General features: G+C 39.5%; 1 protein-coding gene across 2 annotated transcripts in view; it reads left to right on the plus strand.

Moving 5' to 3' along the window:
- Window positions 1-339: 339 nt before the first annotated feature.
- LOC108246921 (sarcoplasmic/endoplasmic reticulum calcium ATPase 2) overlaps window positions 340-19,735 on the plus strand; it is a 59,341-nt gene continuing 39,945 nt past the window's right edge. Inside the window, exons 1-4 of one of the 2 annotated variants that reach the window (XM_017434693.3) lie at window positions 340-522; window positions 805-909; window positions 6,544-6,682; window positions 17,068-17,234. In XM_017434693.3, the coding sequence (XP_017290182.2) occupies window positions 6,595-6,682; window positions 17,068-17,234 (255 nt within the window). In that variant the 5' untranslated portion in view covers window positions 340-522; window positions 805-909; window positions 6,544-6,594. Of the gene's footprint in view, window positions 523-804; window positions 910-6,543; window positions 6,683-17,067; window positions 17,235-19,735 lie in introns of those variants that run through there. The other variant, XM_037976112.1, reaches the window with a different exon arrangement.

Below are 19,735 nucleotides of genomic sequence, written 5' to 3' on the forward strand. Positions count from 1 at the left end.
AGGATCTCTCAGACCTAAACAAAACTAAATATTTTGCTCTACACTGCAGTATAAAAGTTTTCATTTAAGTAAGATTTTGGGACCTAAATGAACAGAAGAAGTCAAAATTTCAGTACAGTGACACAGGATTCTATGGCGATGATTGTCCATCATGCATCATATTTATTTACTCACTTAGATTAGTTCCTTTAAATGCTTATTTTTACACTTCTTTTTTAAAATTTGACTGGAATGCAAAGCGAAGCTGCACTAGTTGCACTTTGCACTAGAAACTTTTCTTTCTTCAGGACTTGGTTTTACTCCTGTTGTAGTGTGTGAAAATAGTTGTATTTTGTCTTTGATATCTTCATCTTGTCATTACTGGTTGATTTTTCCCCCCCTGATAAAGTATTCTCTGACCACATCTTGTGTACTGAATTTAGTTGTGCTCACCCTGCAGGGAAGTCCCTTTGGGAGCTGGTCCTGGAACAGTTTGAAGATCTATTGGTTCGAATATTGCTGCTGGCTGCATGCATCTCTTTTGTAAGAAAACATATATTTACTAACAAACACAATTAGTGTTATTTTTACTGTAGTTTTATTTGTGTTTTTAGCTATATCAAATGCTGTGTTTTAGTTTAATCTTGCAGTATATGTTTGATTATGTAATGGTGCACAAAATCCATTGTTAGGAATGAATTTCAGTTTAGTCATCTGGATAAACATGTTCACTACTACACGTGTAGTATAACTATCACCATATAAAAGGAGAACCTGATCACACTCAACCCTCACCTTTCGTTTTGGCTCTTCTTTGTCACATAGACCCTGGCATGGTTTGAAGAAGGGGAGGGCACCATCACAGCTTTTGTTGAACCTTTCGTTATCCTCCTCATCCTGATTGCTAATGCTATTGTGGGAGTCTGGCAGGTAAATACTGTGTGCTTTGTAACAATTGTTTGAATTAAGTTTTTAACATAACAGAACATCTGTCATTTTAAATATAAATATTGGCACATTCCTGGGAAGGGTATGTTTACATATCTGTTCAAGCAAATATTTAATCCCTGTTCATTCAGGTTACAATTCCATTTTTATAACCAAATTAAAATTAAGTCATCTAAGGGTGCTATATGGAGAACATGAACAAGATCAGTACAAAGCTGTCATGAGGTTCTGGGATGGAGGACCCTAGGTGCAGACTGAACTGCATGTTGTTTTGTCAGCCATGACGGTCCATCTGATTACGGAGATCCAGCCGTCGGTTCAGGTTCATACTGGTATGGTTGTATATCCATTACTTCTGTAAAGTCTTCTGGCATTTCTTTGTTTTCAAAAAAGGCTTCTTCTTCCTTTTCCACTAATAAACAACCGGACAGTAGCAGCATTCTTGGCTGGCCAAGGTACAGGGCAAGTCCTGAACCCAGGACGGCCACTCCGCACAAATCACCCAGTTCTGAAATTATTGACTAAAATGCTAAAAACAGTTTATTTAAGTTTTAGGTTAGAAAAATAAGTCCCTGGAATATTGTGTGGATGTGTTTGACTAAATAACATTCATGAAATGTCTGTTGTTTGAGATTTAATTTCAGTTCACCTTTAAGGTTTTATTCCAAAAATAAAACTAAATCAGGAAAATAGAATCAACAATAAACAATTAAGTCTTTGCGTTTGGAAACTTGGTGGCTGCTCAGGCCTTGACAGGACCACGACAAGGAGGCAGGTTAAGGCCCGAGCCTGTTGAAGGTCAGGGGTTAATGTTCTGTCCAAGGTCACCTGATGTGGTGATGTTTGAAGAAGCTTGGCCAGGAGGCAGCTGATACAGCAGGAGTCATGGGATGGACAAACTGGAGCGATGCTCTTAACAGTACAAATCGTTGTTTTCAACTTAACTTTCTCATGACAGTTTTTGCTTTCTTTATCTGCTGTCTGCTGGGATGACAATGGTAATCCAAACAGCCAAATTCCAGGTCTATTCCACCAGATCAGAGCAAACAACTTTCTCCAAGATTTATCCCATTACATCCCCGAGTCCAGGAACCGCATCTAGCCTGCGATCCTGTGAAAGGATCGCATCCAGTCTGCGATTCAGCTCACGTAACATCATAGTCTGAGTGTTGATCACTCTGCAGATCCCATCACACATGCCTGGCAGCCTCACAGTGGCCTGAACAGCTGCCGAGGATTTCAGATTTTCTCGATATGCCAGGTAACCGCCAATTCCAAAAAGCAGAAAGCCTGTTATCAAAAATCCAATTGTGTACACATTGTCGACATCCCCCACTGACAATACCGACAGACACACAATCCTCCACTCCTGCCAGGAGTCCATTGTGTATCCGGAGAAAAATGTCCCGTCTGGACAAGATGGTTCCCCCAAACTCCGTCTTCTCGTTGAGAAAATTTGATCAATTGTGTTGAGAGACGCGCTGACCAAATCCATAATTCACAAATTTTGGAAGATATGCAAAGAGAGGCTCCAATGTAAAAGACAAGACACAGAGCTGAAGCAGGGCAGAGAGGGGAGGGTACGGGAGACCCTCTCCACCGAGAGCAGAAAGAAAAGTCAGCACATTTAGAAGTTTCTCCGGTGTGGTTCAGTTTGTTTGATTGTTTGTTTTTTGGGAGGTAGGGTGGCTGGTGTTTTTTCTTGGCCTAGTTCAGGAATGTAGAAACTATATACCCCGGGTAGCAGCCCGTTGGCCATTTTTATGTTGGTCGTTATTTTTAATTTTAAAAATATTATAGAATATGGCCCATTTCTCTAAATTGTGAAATTCACTCTAATACCTCCTCCACCTGCTACAGTGGTACGAAGGAGCAGCAGAAAGTCAGCCAAATGGTCACCAGCTTGTCAGCTCCACAGGTAGCTTAGCAGGGTTTCCCCCAGAAAAGAGGCTAAGTGCTAGGTGGCTGATCGCCAAACGACTATGATTTAGTAAAAAATAAAAAAAAGATTAAAGTTGACAGGAAAGTTGAAAATATGGATATTTATTATGTGATATTGTAAGATATTTGTGTCAAATATTTACACAACTACAGTTTTACAAAAAGGCACTTTTGAAATACTTTTTAAAACAAAAATACAATAAAATAAATACAAATTGTTTGCACCTAATTTGAATCCTAATTTAAATCACATTTACAAATAAATTAAATTAACATAAATGAAAAAGTGCAAACAAAGCACCAACACACGTCTCACTTCCAGGCCAATGAATAACAACAGAGAACTCTGAGAAACAGACAGATGCTGTACTGTGCTTTTTGTGGCACAGGCTGCATGTTGGATCACTACATGTAACAAAACAAAACATATCTGTGTCAAGATAGGTGGAGAAGGAAGCGAACCCAGTGTGCTCATCTTAGGAAATAAATTTATTTATTTTAAAATAAAAGAAACAAAAACAAAAAGCTGACAAGGCAGCAAAAATGGAACTAAAAACAAAACAAACTAAATACAAAGACATGGGCAGGAGATGTAAGCTAAACCAGACAGCAGGGAAAATAGACAAACGAAGCAGCGAGTAAGTGGAGGAGATGACTGGGTTTGAAAGATGAGGGTAATTAGGTGAAGTGGGCACAGGTGAGGAGCAGGTGGAGATGGGCACAGCAGGAAAACAAGAGACTGACTGAGGAGGGGTGAATAATGACAGGAAACAAAGACACGAGGAACAAGAACTGAACCAAGACCAGGCTAACAAAGATAACTGAATAAAATAAACAAAACACTCAAACTGAAACATGAAGACAGTAAAGCAATAAACTGAATACAAAAACACAAAGACAACCCAAATCCTGACATAATGCTGAATTTAATATCAACATTTTCCTGTTAAAAAAGGATAAATTAGCATGCATCATATTAATATTTTAACTAAGCACAGAACACACTTACCATATTCAGTCTTGTAAAGCCACCTGCTGAACTTTAGCTCAACTAACCATTTTTGGTTAAACCCGCTCGTTCCATGTTTATTCCTGTGGCTCTGACAACATGCTAACTCCAGGTAGCTGAAGGAGGCTCGGCCTCAGGGCTCATTAGAGTCCTGCAGGGCTCCATGAACAGCATCCGGACCTGAGCGCGGTGGAGGCGTTTATACTTGGTGCTTACGTCGGTGCAATATTCTCCAAAAAGACAGGGGGCAGTACGCTATGTAACCAGTGGAAATACGGTAAAAAGAGAGCAGATGTTGTCACATCAAATATGGCTGCAGGTATTCAGGAGGAAGAGCTGTTGTGTTTCTGACTGTGATACAGAGAGGATGTTTAAACTTAAAGCATTCAGTCTGACTTTCATTGATTTCTTTGCTTTAGTTGTGATTCGTCCATCATAGACCTAATATTTCTATAAAAACTCCTTTTTATCAGCTGCAGCAGTAATCTCCTTCCATGAGTTTTGATTATTTTTGTGATCTCTCACAGAGGGAACATAGAAATGCTGATACAGGCGAACCAGCTCTGCTAGAGCAGCAAAATCGTCCATTTTGAATGTAGCACAGTCCACCCCAAGTTACAAAAACTAGGAGGTGCACGACCACGCGACGCAACACCGCGTGGAACCTTCGCGCAGGGGCGGGGACAGCGCGATTGGGTCACTGTTGGCGCACGGTGAAGTAGATAGAGGTAGCGGTATAAAAAAATGACGTATTTATAATAAACAAGCGGAGCTTAGCCTGGCGGCCCGCAAGGCTTATAAAATGCTGGGGGAAACCCTGTTTAGCACACCACACAGCATGGAAAACCCTTTGCTAAAGGTGACTAAATGCAAGAGGGCTTCATTAAACATTCCTGGAATAATGTGCCCATGGACTATTTAATACTTTGATCTTTTAAGTATGTCCAGAAATACAGTTGCACATAATTATTTGTCAGTCAATCTAAAACAACAGTTGTCATACAAAGTGGGGACAGTTTTTCTCAAATACATGTGATGAGAGCTCAAATGCTGCAGATGCAGCCCAGATGGAGTTGATGACAGCTAAGCTGTGGCAAGATGTTTTTAATGCTGCTGCACTTGCTGTCCTGGGACACACTTTGTGGAATTGTGACTGATGAGGCTCCATCAATGATTGGTGAGCGAAACTGAATGTCTGCAATGGTGTAGAGAAAGGTTCCCAAAATGTGGACCAGTACACACTGTTGCCTGTGCAGTATGTGCCAAATCATTATTACTCCTGCTGAGAGAACTGCTGGGTCCTTATTTGGTGAATTAAAATATCACGTTCAGTATGAGTAAATGTATTCAATAAAATAAAGACATATTAAATAGGTTAGGCATTAGTAATAATAAGTTTTGAATAGCTAATACATTCAGGTTCTAAATTTTCATTTACAAAACATTTCCAGACATGTAATGTCATCAATATTCAAAAAAAAAAAAAAAAAGTGTTTCAGTTTTTTTTAACTTGAAAAGTTCTTTCCAACCACCACTGACATAAACACAAGCAGTTTCTATTTAACAATGCCATCTTTCTCTTTGCCTGCCTTTTAAGTATTCTGATTATGTTTTTTCTGAATTTATATCTCTGTGGTTCCAAGAAAGAAATCACTAATCTGGGACTTTTTTCTCTCATTTATTTTATTGTTTCGTTTTTGTTGTTGTTGTTTTGCAATTTTCCATTTTAAAGCAAATTTGATTTGATTTTGGTGGAAATGCGTAAGCCACATTCTTACATTCTTAAGGTTTTTTGTTGGATACACACAACTTCATAATTATCAAGTAAACACTTGGACCATGCATGTTATACATAAAATGGAAAAAAAAGATAATATTAGGACTGCCTGTCCATCCTGATGTGTTCTTTCTTTCAGCTGTTTGTTTGTGAGGACATCAATAAAATGTCATCACTTAAAGTGTTTTACGTTCCCATGAATTCACATGTGATAAAACAATGAGTTTCAGTTGTAAGCATTAGTTTTCAGGTCTAAAGGGGGTAGAACGGCGGATAAGTGGTTAGCACTGGTGCCTCACAGCAAGAAGGTCCTGGGTTTGAGCCCCAGGTTGGACCTGGGCTCTTTCTGTGTGGAGTCTGCATCTTCTCCTTGTGTTTGCGTGGGTTTCCTCCCTCAGTCTAACAGTGTTAGGCTGCCTTCAGGCCCAGGCCTCACATAAAAGAGATCTGTCATCTCAGTGGGACTTGTCTGGGTAAAGAAAGAGTTTTTCTTGCACTGTACATAGATCATTTTTATGTGTCCCTCAAGGAAATAGTTTAAACCCTAACCCCCTGACGCTAAGAGACAGGGAGGGGTCAGTGAGAAAATAGTTTAGACGTCCCTGGCCTAGTCTGAGATTTAATAAAGCTCCAAAAGGGAGCAGACTCAAGTTTTGTAGCGTTTTGTTACCTGGATTTATTTACTGTCAGTTGTTGTGAAAGTATTGTTTTAGTATTATCCAGAGAACTATTACTTTTAAAAGAATCAAAGAAAAACTACAGTTTCTTCTAAGAACCAGTTTTCTTTTTTTTGCTTTTGGGCTCTGTGGTATTTCTGGCTGGGCTTTGGGGAGAGATTGCAAAACCGTTTACCCCCATGAACTAACTGAAATGTTACTGTGTCCTGTAGGAACGCAATGCAGAGAATGCAATCGAAGCTCTGAAAGAGTATGAGCCTGAAATGGGTAAGGCGTACCGACAGGACAAGAAACGTGTCCAGAGAATTCGAGCCAGAGACATCGTTCCTGGAGACATTGTAGAAGTTGCTGGTATGTAAAAGAAACCAATCATTCTTCACCATCCTGCATGTAGTTAAAACAGAATATCACAAAGGAACAATGCACATTTACTGAGCTCAACAAATTCAGGCTTCAATCAGGAGGTCACACAACTTGGTTTTCTGACATTTTACCAGTGTTAAACATGAAGAAGTGTGAAGATAAATAAACTGTCTCCTGTAAGATCGAAACTATGTACTTCAGTGTATTTTAAAGAAAAATAACACATTACCTCTTAAATACACCAATCAGAATCTCAGTTTTTGCTTCTTTTTTTGTGTGTCTTTTGTGTTTTTCTCTAGATTATTCCCTTGTGTTTCTACTCTCTGCTCCTGCCTCTCCCTCTCCCAGTTTAGGTGTTTTCAGTTGTAATCAGCCTCAGTCCTTTATGTTTCCATCTGTCCCGTCTTACCGTCAGTCAGGCATTGTTTCTCCTCGGTGTCCTTCTGAGCTCCCTGAGTTGATGATGTTTTCAGTTTCTGCCACATCAGCCTTTGTGTTTTAAAAACGTATTTCAGTTTTTACCTGAGCTCTCCTGTGTCAGCCTGCATTCTGGGTTTTGTTTCTCACAAGTGAAATGTCTTCAGCTACAGAATAGAAGTCCAGTTGTTATTGTTTTTAACCTCTTTTTAAAAATGAACAAAATGCTTGTTTTTCTAATGTATTAATCAGTCTAATCTTGATGTAGTATTGTCACTTGGGATCAGTTAGTTTAAGGTGCCCACCATTAAAAATGAATGAAACTGCTGAGCAACAGATTGACAAAAAGCAGCTTAACACTTTTATAAACATTTGGCTGCTGAAACATTTGATTTTTACCTGTAAATTAGGCAATGGCCATTAACAAAGTTAAAAAGCATGAACAGATGCATTTACATATTTTAGGCAGAGAAATAAACTCGTGTTAAACGTTATCCAATTGAATTCAGTTTAAAGTCATCTCCGGGCACTGAATAAAAACATTCACATACATTATAAAAAGCCAATTAGTAAAAGTTGTCGAAGGAAGCCATCACATTGGTTGAATCTTCATTTTGTCGCAGTCTCCCATCCTGAGCAGCACACAGACAACAGTGAAAAACAAAAACTCTTAACGGTAAGAAACCTCCACCAGAACCACGCTCAGGATGAGCAGCCATCTGCTTCGACTTGAAAGAGACACAGACAAACAATGACTGGTCCAGGTAGAGTTTCTATAGAAAGAAAGACAAAGAAAAACATGTTAATGATTAATAAATTACATTACAAACATGGAGAGCAGAGCAAATACAAGAAATGTAGTAAGGTTTTCCTCCAGCAGTCTAACCCTATAGAAGCATAGCTAAGGGAGAGCTCAGGAAACCCAAGCCAACCCTAACTATAGGATTTATCAAAATGGAAAGTCTTAACCCTAATCTTAAAAAAACACAGGGTGTCAGCCTCACAAACAGAAATTGGAAATTAGTTCCACAAGAGAGGAACCTGATAACTATTCCTATTCTGCTTTTAGAAACTCCAGGAACCACAAGTAAACCTGCAGTGTGAGAGCAAAGTAAATTATAGAACAGGAAAATATATGGAACAATAAGATTTTTAATATAAGATGGAGCTTGGTTGTTGAGAGCTTTGTATGTTAGACATAAGACTTTAAATTTTATTCTGAATTTGACAGAGAGCCAATGGAGAGAAGCTAAAACTGGAGAAACATGATCTCTCCTCCTGACTCTCATCAGAACTCTGGCAGCAGCATTTTGGATCAACTGAAGACTTTTTAAAGAGTTTTTGGACTCTCAGATAATTAAGAATTACAAGGAAAGGAAAGCAGACCTAGTAACATGTTTAATGTGGGGGTTAAAAGACATATCCTGATCCAAAATAACACCAAGGTTCTTTACATAGAACTGTGGGCCAAATTAATGCCATCAAGAGGGAGTGAAAGGCTGTAAAGTTTGTTCCTAAGATGCTCAGGTCCAAAAACCACAACTTTGGTTTTGTCTGAGTTTAAAAGCAGAAAATTAAGAGTCATCCAGATTTTTATGTCTTTAAGACATGTTTGTAATCTAAGTAACTGATTGGATTCATCAGGTTTTATAGATAAATATAACTGAGTATCATCAGCATGACAATAAAAATGTATCCCATGCTGTCTAATAACTTTACCTAATGAAATCATATGTAGAGTAAAGAGTATTGGTCCAAGCACTGAACCCTGAGATCCAAAATGGGAATATTAATTAGAGAAAACACCTCTTTGAGCTGTCTGGTTGGGATGGGATCTAACAGACATGTTGATGGTTTGGATGAAGCTCAACAGGACAAAATCAGGTTTTAGTGACACTTCTAAAGCTTCCTCATCTGACAGAGAATCAGAGGCAATCAGTCCCTCCAGGATTTTGCGGGCATTTTTTGTGATTGTTGCGGGCTAAAATGCCTGATTTCGTGGGGCATTTTCCTAAAAGTTGCGATGAAAAGTTGCAATTTTTTTTTTTACTAAAATCAATAAAAAACCATACCTTTTAATATATAAACCAAAAGTACTTCCTAGTTTTGTAAGATAATTACCAACAAACATTGCCATTCTCCAAAAGGGCTTTATTTGAGAACTTTGATAGCTTCTAAACTGACATTCATGAGCATTTCTGGATTGTCCCTGGTCTGCAGCTCTCCTCACGTTTTGCAGACACAAAGTGTTTGTTGATGCGTTTATGTTCCATGATTACACTGCAGGACGTGCAAAACAGCTGCAGCTGGGGAGGAAACTGGTTTGTGACCGCAGTGAAGTTAATTTTAACTTGGATGTTGGATATTCGTGCTCCGCGGAGTTAGTGGCGTCTAGCTCACGGCTGACCCGAAACAGGAACGGTAGTGTCCCACGGACTGTTACTCCTTTTTGTGTTTCTGTGGGGGTTGGCAACGACGACACTCCACCTTCCAGTGTCTATGTGGGGGTTGGTGATGAGGATGCTCCACCTTCCAGTTTCTTCTTTGTGTATTTTGGGAAATCTGTATAGACAGGGAGTGGCTTCCCCTGGGTATAATCTGTAGGACAAGGATTGATTGATGTTTTTGTCCTTTTCAAGTTTTTGCAGGTAGTCCTTGACCTTCTTTTTGTAGGTGCTTGTTGGGTTCCTCTTTAGGGTCTCATAGGTGGTGCTGTTGCTCAGTAATGTAGTTACTTTTTCCTGGTAATCAGAAGTGTTACTTTGTCAGCTGGCAAAATGGTGATGTTTTGATCCTTGCTGAGCGATGTTATAACTTTCCTTTCCTGTGGTGGGAGATTTGAAGGAGGCTGCTTGGTATTGGAGAGGGTAGCTGTTATTTTCATTGTTGTTCTGTCTTTGTTTCCACCAGGTTGTCGTTCCTAATAGCAAAATGAGTGCTAGTGATTAGTTTCACAGCAGGTATTTCTTGTGGACAGATAGCAAAATAGTGTCCTTTCGTCAGCACATCTTTCTCATGCTGTGTCAGGGAGCTGACTTGGATCAGACTTAATCTTAATGGCTCTCCTCCACAGGGAGCCAAGGCTCGATCATCAAGTGCTCACGTGAGTGTGTGTGTGTGTGTGTGTGTGTGCATGGTTGCTTGTTTCTTTGTGGCTCTGTTATCGATTAGAAACCTGCCCAGGGTCTACTCCACCTCTCACCCATTTGACAATTAGAGATAGATACAGCCATTTATCTGAACAGGAGAAAGTAAGTGTAGATAATGGATGGTTTTATCTATATTTAAACTTAACCCATCTTGGAGCTGTAGGACCAGTCTGCAGTCTGTGTGTATTTGTCTCAACCCAACTAGAACATTGTTGAGTCCTCTAAAGACCCACAGATACTTTTAGGCTGTTCAGAAAAAGGAAACAGGGACATTAGTCTGTGTGTGTGTGTGTGTGTGTGTGTGTGTGCATGTGGTGTCTCTCTGCCTAAAAATATTTATTTTAGGATCATGAGAACTGAGTGAAACTAATACCCAAGATATTTTTCCTTTGAGTAATTGTGAAGGTCTCATTGAGATAAAATGTTTTTCAAGTGAGTCCTGGAAGACAGCTATCTTTCAATGGGTTTGAAGTCACTCATGGTGTCTTTTTATGGCCCGCTGGTAAAAGGTGAAGGCCTATAATTAATTATTTGCTTGTGTCTGTCCATATGATTATGTGCCTGCTTGTTAGCAAAATATTTCATAAATCACTGGAAGTAAAAGAACAAATTAAAAGAGAAATAAAACAATATATAGAAGAAAAGGACAGAAGGAATCACTCCAATAGACTTGTGGGATGCCTTTAAAGCGGTAATCAGAAGGAAATTGATAGCCTTAACCTCAAAACAGAATCAGATAAAAAGAGACTCTTATTTCAATTTGGTGGGAAAATTAAAGACTAGGGAGACAAGATATCAAACAACTCTTTAAAGTAATTAAAGGTATTAAAAAGGAAATAAATAACCTTCTGGGAGGCTGAGAAAAAGCTTAGATATTTGAAGCAAATTTATTATGAACAGGGAGCAAATGCAGACAGATTATTAGCAAAGTGACCCAGAAACCAACAAACTGCAAATGCCTTACATAAGACTAGAAACCACTCCACAAATCATACAAAGTATAGCCAAGAAGCAATAGAAGACATTTTTAGAAAGTATTATGAAAATCTATACAAACAACCACCTTCTTCATTCAATACTGAAAAAACAACATTTTTTTATTCTTTGGCTCTACCTACAATTGGAGTTGAGAAAAACAGGAAACTCACAGCCTCTGTAACACATGACGAAATATCGAGAGCCATACGGCGACTTGAGGCTAGTAAATTCCCAGGAAGCAACAGGTTTCCAGCAGAGTGGTACAGGAGCTTTAAGTAAAGTCAAGTCAAATTTGTTTATATAGCACTTTTCAGCAAAAAGGCAGTTCAAAGTGCTTTAAAGAAGATCTGATACACATATTATTATCATCATTCAACTATACACTTGATGTGGGTGAGGTCCCATTGTCCTGGAGAGAGGCAATCATCTCAGTAATCCCTAAGGAGGGGAAACACACTGAAAACTGTCGCAACTATAGACCTATATCTGTGCTTAATGTGGACTACAAGATATATACATCGTAATTGACAAAAAATATGGGGAAAATCATGGCACATTTGATTGAAGAAGATCAAATAGGCTTTATTCTAAGATGTAAAATGCAAGAAATCATTAGGAGAACCCTACATGTAATCGATCCAAAAAAGTAGAGCTATCCTAGGAAGCCTAGATGCTGAAAAACCGTTCAGTGGTGTAAACTGGAACTTCATATATGCGTACTTGAAAGATTTGGTTTTAATAAATGCATAAAATCCATTCATCAAAATCTTACAGCAAGGGTCTCCAACCCTGGTCCTGGAGGGCCTCCATCCTGCAGGTTTTTCTTGTTTCTCTGCTCCAACACACCTGATTTGAATCAATGGGTGATTAACAGGCTTCTGCAGAACATGAAGAGGTGATTTAACCTCTGAATCAGGTGTGTTGGAGCAGAGAAACAAGGAAAACATGCAGGATAGTGGCCCTGAGGACCAGGGTTGGAGACCTCTGTTCTAGACCTTAGACACTTGCAACCAAGATGGGGTTTTTTTGGCAGGGGGTGTGGCGGGGTTCTGTTTGTTTTTTTTTATATATACACTGCCTGGCCAAAAAATCCTGTATCACCCCAATTTTTATTCCCTTCATTGGCTGCCCATTTATTTTAGAAATGATTTTAATATCTTGCTTTTAGTTTTTAGTTTTTTTTCTGTTCCCATCATCAAAGAAGAAGTATTTGGACTTCATGTCTCTGAAGCTCAGTTTGGTGTTTTCACCTCGAAGAACAATCTTATCCCAGAGCACCACCTGGTTCAGAGACTGACACAAACACACAATGATTACTTTTACGCTTCTGGACATACACTGCCTGGACAAAATAAAAGTCCCCACCTGGATTTAACTAAGCAAATAGGTTTGAGCCTCCTGTTGGCTAATTACTGCATGGGTGATTATGTTTCAGCTGGCAACAAGTTATTTAACCCCAACTGGTGCAATGAGTTGCTTCTCATTTCTTAAACAACCATGTTGAAAGACACATCCTGAGGTCGTGGAAAAGATGTGAAATCAAATGGAAGAAAAACAACAGTAGAACTCCTGGCTACGTTGAATAGTGAAAGTAAGAGCATTTCCACACACAATGCACAAGAATGAGGTCAGCTGACTGAATGACCAGGTTATTCCATCAGTGGATCTTTTCTTCCCTGATGGCACAGACATATTCCAAGATGACAATGCCAGGATTCATCGGGCTTGAATTGTGAAAGAGTGGTTCAGGGAGTGAGAGACATCATTTTCACACATGGATTGGCCCCACAGAGTCCAGACCTTAACCCCATAGAGAATCTTTAAGTTGTGCTGGAGAAGGTTATGTGCAGCGGTCAGACTCTACCATCATCAATGCAAGATCTTGAAGAAAAATTAATGCAACACTGGATGGAAATAAGGACAGATAAAAACTCCCAAAATACCGAAACACCTGGTCTTTGTCCTCGCACAGGGTCAGAAAGATGCACAGAGTCAGAGAGTCAAAAACAGCCAAGAGTCCATCTTAAAGCTTAAACACATTTATTCACTTTCAGCGCTGAAAGGGAGATGCTTACCGGAATTCAGAGCACTCAGCCTACATCTGAAGCTAACTTCCTGTTCTCCAGTATATATGTCTATGAAGTGGTATTTTTCCACTCCAGTACTTTTCCGTCTGCCTCGTGAAGTTCGGCTGCTTCCTGGATTCTATGACGTCATCTCATCACGTGCTCTCTGCAACCTATCATTCATCCTGTACATTTCTCTTCTAGGCTCTGAATTCCAGTAAATAGAAACTTCATGGTCTTATATTTTATATAACTTCATAATGGAAATAAATCTTGTGATATTGCAGAAGCTTATTGAAACAATGCCACAGAGAATGCGTGCTGTAATCAAAGCTAAAGGCGGTCCAACAAAATATTAGAGTGTGTAACCTTTTTCTTTGGTGGCGACTTATATTTAGCCCAGGCAGTGAAGTTTCACCTCCTTTCCATGTTCTCTGTATTATTATTGTAAGGGGAGGCCTTCATAGGCTACCATATTCTGCAAAATGTCTGGGTACATCATACACATGTTATCTTTCACTTCTTTGGCATGAAGCCAGTCCACCTCATTAATGAGGGTCTGAAGTTGCAATATTCTTTTTTTGAAGTTATCTTTTCGGGAAGCTAAAAAAATGAAACTCCAGTGGTATTTTCTGGACAATTCAAACAATTAATTGTAACGCACCGAACTATGTTGAACTGGTATTCATCCACTCACTGTTGAATCCCACCTGAAAATACAAATGAGAGCAAAATTCGAAGCTACATGTTGAAAATGGACCTCCCAACAATAGACATATACCTGAACAAAACATTAATTTCTCCAATAACTAAGAAGGAATTGGACAAAGCTATTAGCAAACTGAAAGCTAACGGCGATGGCTTCACAAACGAGTGGTAAAAGGTTTTTTGGGAGAACTGGACACTTATGAAAGCTACTATCACCACTTGTGGAGGCAGATTTCATCTCCGTAATCCCAAAAGAAGGTAGTTACAAAGACTACTGTGAGCCATATTGACCAATCTCAGTACTCAATGTGGATTACAAACTATACTTCAATAATAGCCAAGAGGATGGAGACATTACTATCTAATTTCATAAATCAAGACCAGACAAGATTTATGAAATAACGTCAGGCCCAGGATAATATCAGGACAATACAAACTATAAATACAGTCAAAAAATACACACAAAAAATAGGTACAGTCTTAATTAGCCTTGACGCTGAAAAGGCCTTGGACAGAGAGAGCTGGCCCTTTCTGTTCTGGATGAGATTCATGAGATTCATTCCTTTTATCCCTCTATAAGGAACCAACATCCAGAGTAAAGATTAATGGCACTCTCTCAGATAGATTTAGACTATATAGAGGTTCTAGGCAAGGATGCTGCTTAAGCCCTTCACTTTTTGTCTTGTTCATTGAACTGTTGGCCCAAGAAATCAGGCAAAGTGATGATATTAAAGAAATAATGATATCACAACAAGAACACAAAATAGGATTATTCGCTGATGAAAGTTTTCATGGCAAACTATACAAATATCAACAGCAACCAAAATAGAGATCTATCACAATGGTCATCCATACCTATGGATTTCAACTCAAGAATCGAACTGATTAAAATAAATGTGCTCCCTAGATTACTATACTTGTTTATTTCTCTACCAGTCTGAATCGCAGAATCTCAGTTCACAGCCTGGGACAGACAAATATCGAGGTGTATTTGAGCAGGCAGGACCCAGAGGATCAAATTCAAATTATTGCAGTTAGGAAAAGAGCGGGGAGGACTCTCTCTACCAAATTTAAGAGAATACTTGTACTCCATGAGACACATTGTGTGTTGGTGCTCTTCAGGCTATCCTACTAAATGGAAACCGGTAGAGCTGAGCCAGAGCAGGTTCCAACCTCAGGCCAGATTGGGAGAGAAACAGCTTAGATCCCAGGATGAGGATAGCATTACAGTAACAGAAACGCTAGCAGTATGGACAAAGTGAAGAGATATAAGCTGGAAAGAGACTGCTTACTACTGTGGCCTTCACACACCGGCACCTTCAGACCAGGAGAGACAGGTGGACAGACAGAGGCATGACACTCTGATTGAGGGACATACATTTACACCATTTGAAAAAGTTAAAAAAGAATTCAAAATAGAAAATAAAGACACTTAGGTGAAACCGAAGCTTTCAGCCAGCTGTAAATAGTAAATGCACTTGTATAGCGCTTTATCTAGTCCAAGGACCCCAAAGCGCTTCACACTACAATCATTCACCCATTCATCCACTGATGGTGGTAAGCTACATTGTAGCCACAGCTGCCCTGGGGCGGGCTGACAGAAGTGAGGCTGCCATCACACCGGCGCCACCGAGCCCTCTGACCACCACCAGTAGGCAAGGCGGGTGAAGGACAAGGACACAACGGCTGAGACAGCCAGAACAGGGGCTCGAACCAGCAACCCTCCGATTACAGGACAAACCCCCTTACCTCCTGTGCCTGAGTACTACTCAGCTGTAGTGAGTTGGTGAAAATTATGCTGAACTCGATTAAACAGATTCCAACCAAAACAAAATGGTTTCTAAACTTTACATGTGCCTTCAAAAATGCAATGGGAACTATTCATACTATGCAAAAATCAAATGAGAAAAAGAAATTCAAATGGAAATCTTAGAGAGTGATTGGCATTTGACATGCAAAACACAACTCAGCTCCACCAGCTCTAGAGGTTGGAGAGAATTTGGATGGAAGAACTTAACATGATATTTTATTACACCTCATATTAAAAGCAAACAAATCAACAATGCTGGAGAGAATGTGGTCACATAAATCCTGATCACTTACATGTTTTTGGTCATGTGATAAATTACAACCATTCTGGTCAGAGGTTATTGGGCTAATAGATGAAGTTCTTTAGTGTAAAGTTCCAAGGGATCCACAGGTTTTATATCTTGGTCTAACTCCAGAAGGTCTGATTAAAAAAGCAGACATTTATATATTTAAAATAATAATGATGGCTGTGAAGAAAGCTATTACAAAAAAAATGGCTGAAAAGAGAGTCACTAAAAGTAAAACAATGGATGGAAATAATGGAAGCGATTTATAAAAATGGAGAAACTGACTTTCTTACTGCGGGTCAAAATGAATGTCTTCGAACAGAAATGGTGGAAATGGACTCTGTATAAAAACCCCAATGAGATGGACTTAAATGTATGAGAACTGTCACTCCAAAGTGTATGTTCTGGGATTTGTTTTATTCTTGGTTATCCCCATTCCCTTGTTGAAAAAAAGTCAAAATAAAGAGTATAAAAAACAAGTTTTATTTGAAAAAGAGTTTACTTACCAGGATTGCACTTTTATCTATAAATTCACACAAATGTTGATCTAATTCTCTGCAACAATGTTTTCTACAATCAATACAACCTGTCAACAAACAAAATTATTAAACATAAATAAATTACACATCTATGTATTTTTAAACTCCTGCAGTGACTGTAAAAAACAAACTTACTATAGCAACGAAATAAACCCGGGCAGTTTATTTTTAATGTTCTGATGATATAACATTTAGCTCAATATTCTTCAGGTTGAATAAGCAGAAAAGTGTATTGTAACAAATAACTGTTTACTCTGTAGAAACACTGCATTGTTTTTAAAATGTGTTTATTTTTCTAAAGTGGTGAATGGGATTAGATTCACAGACTTGAATATAACCATAATTGTCCTGATTTAACTTCAGCGATAAGGATTACATGATGTTCTTTTCTTTTTCTGTCCCATTACCCCAAACCCCAAGTTGGTGATAAAGTCCCAGCTGACATCAGGTTAACATCCATCCGTTCCACCACACTCAGAGTGGATCAGTCCATTCTGACAGGGGAGTCTGTGTCAGTCCTCAAACACACAGATCCGGTACCAGATCCCAGAGCTGTTAATCAGGACAAGAAGAACATGCTGTTCTCCGTGAGTTTCAACCATATGTCTTTTGGTTTTAAAATTTCCCTCTGTCTTGTCAGAAAAACCGTAGAACTTAAAACACCAATACTGAAAAAGTTGGGATGTTGTGTAAAATGTGGATAAAAACAAAATGCTAAGATTTTCAAATTTCATAAACCCATGGTCACAATGGACCATAGTGAAGATATCAAATGTTAAAACTTAGAAATTATAACATTGTTAGGGAAAAAATAGAAGTAATTTTGAATTTCATGGCAGCAACACATCTCAAAAAACGTTGGGACAGAGCCATGTTTACTGCTGTGAAACATTCCTCTTCTTTTCACAACAGTCTGGTATTATCTAAGAACTAAGGGGACCAGTTGCTTTGGAGGGGAATATTCTTGTCAGATTTAGTATTCTAGCTGTTCAACAGTCCCGGGTCTTTGCTGGATTTTTTATTTTGTGATGGTCCAAATGTTTTCTGTTGGTGAGAGATCTGGACTACAGACAGACCAGTTCAGCGTCTGGACTCTTCTACATGAAGTCACGCTGTTCTAATGGAAGCAGTATGTGGTTTAGCATCATCTTGTTGAAATATGCAAGGGTTTCCCAGAAAAAGGCTTTGTCTTGAGGGGGCATATTTTGTTCTAAAACCTGTATATATACTCACCGGCCACTTTATTAGGTACACCTTGCTAGTACAGAGTTGGACCCCCTTTTGCCTTCAGAACTGCCTTAATCCTTCGTGGCATAGATTCAAGAAGGTACTGGAAACATTTCTCAGAGAGTCTGGTCCATATTGACATGATAGCATCACACAGTTGCTGCAGATTTGTCGTCTGCACATCCATGTTGCAAATCTCCCATTCCACCACATCCCAAAGGTGCTCTACTGGATTGAGATCTGGTGACTGTGGAGGCCATTTGAGTACAGTGAACTCAATGTTGTGTTCAAGAAACCAGTCTGAGATGGTTCACACTTTATGACATGGCGCGTTATCCTTCTGGAAGTAGACATCAGAAGATGGGTACACTGTGGTCATGAAGGGATGGACATGGTCAGCAACAATACTCAGGTAGGCTGTGGTGTTGACACGATGCCCAGTTGGTACTAATGGGCCCAAAGTGTGCCAGGAAAATATCCCCCACACCACTGCACCACCACCAGCAGCCTGAACCGTTGATACAAGGCAGGATGGATCCATGCTTTCATGATTCTGACCCTACCATCTGAATGTTGCAGCAGAAATCGAGACTCATCAGACCAGGCAACGTTTTTCCAATCTTCTATTGTCCCATTTTGGAGAGCCTGTGCAAATTGTGGCCTCAGTTTCCTGTTCTTAGCTGACAGGAGTGGTACCCGGTGTGGTCTTCTGCTGCTGTAGCCCATCCACCTCAAGGTTCGATGTGTTGTGTAGTCAGAGATGCTGTTCTGCATACCTCGGTTGTAACAAGTGGTTATTTGAGTTACTGTTGCTGTTCTATCAGCTCGAACAAGTCTGGCCATTCTCCTCTGACCTCTGGCATCAACAAGGCATTTGCGCCAACAGAACTGCTGCTCACTGGATATTTTCTGTTTCGGACCATTCTCTTAAAGCCCTGGAGATGGTTGTGCGTGAAAATCCCAGCAGATCAGCAGTTTCTGAAATACTCAGACCAGCCTGTCTGGCACCAACAACCATGCCACGTTCAAAGTCACTTAAATTGCCTTTTCTTCCCCATTCTGATGCTCAGTTTGAACTGTAGCAGATCTTCTTGGCCATGTCTACATGCCTAAATGCATTGAGTTGCTGCCATGTGATTGGCTGATTCGATATTTACGTTAATGAGCAGTTGGACAGATGTATCTAATAAAGTGGCCGGTGAGTGTACTGTACTTTTATGCGTTGAGGGTGCCTTTCTAGATGTGTAAGATGCCCAAGCTATAGGCACTAATGCACCCCCATACCATCAGAGAGGCAGGTTTTTGAATTGTGGTCTGATAATAGCTGGTTCCTCTCCTTTTTAGTACAGAAGTCTCCGTAGTTTCCAAGAAGAGTTTCAAATTTGGATTTGTCCAACCACAGAACAGTTTCCCACTTTTTCTCAGTCAATTTTAAATGAGCTTTGGCCCAGAGAAGACAACAGCATTTCTGGATGATGTTCACATATGCCTTTTTCTTTGCATTAACCATCATTTGTGGATGGCACAATAAGCTGTGTTTACAGATCATGATTTGTGGAATTTAATATTTTCAGTATAAATCCAGCTGTTCTGTGAAGGCCTCAGAGGTTTGTTAAAGAAGATTAGTGTTCAGACAGCATCATGAAGACCAAGGAACACACAAGACAAATAAAGTTGTTGCAAAACGTAAAGCAGGGCTAGGCTATAAAACAACATACCAAGCTTTGAACATCTTATGGTGTTCTGTTAAGTTCATCATCTAAAAATGGAAAGAGTACGACACGACTTCAAACCTACCAAGACATGGCCATTTACCAGAACTGCCAGGCTGAGCAAGGAGAGCAATAATCCAATCAGCCTC

Source organism: Kryptolebias marmoratus, linkage group LG6 (assembly GCF_001649575.2).
Source record: "Kryptolebias marmoratus isolate JLee-2015 linkage group LG6, ASM164957v2, whole genome shotgun sequence".
Taxonomy (NCBI): Eukaryota; Metazoa; Chordata; class Actinopteri; order Cyprinodontiformes; family Rivulidae; genus Kryptolebias; species Kryptolebias marmoratus.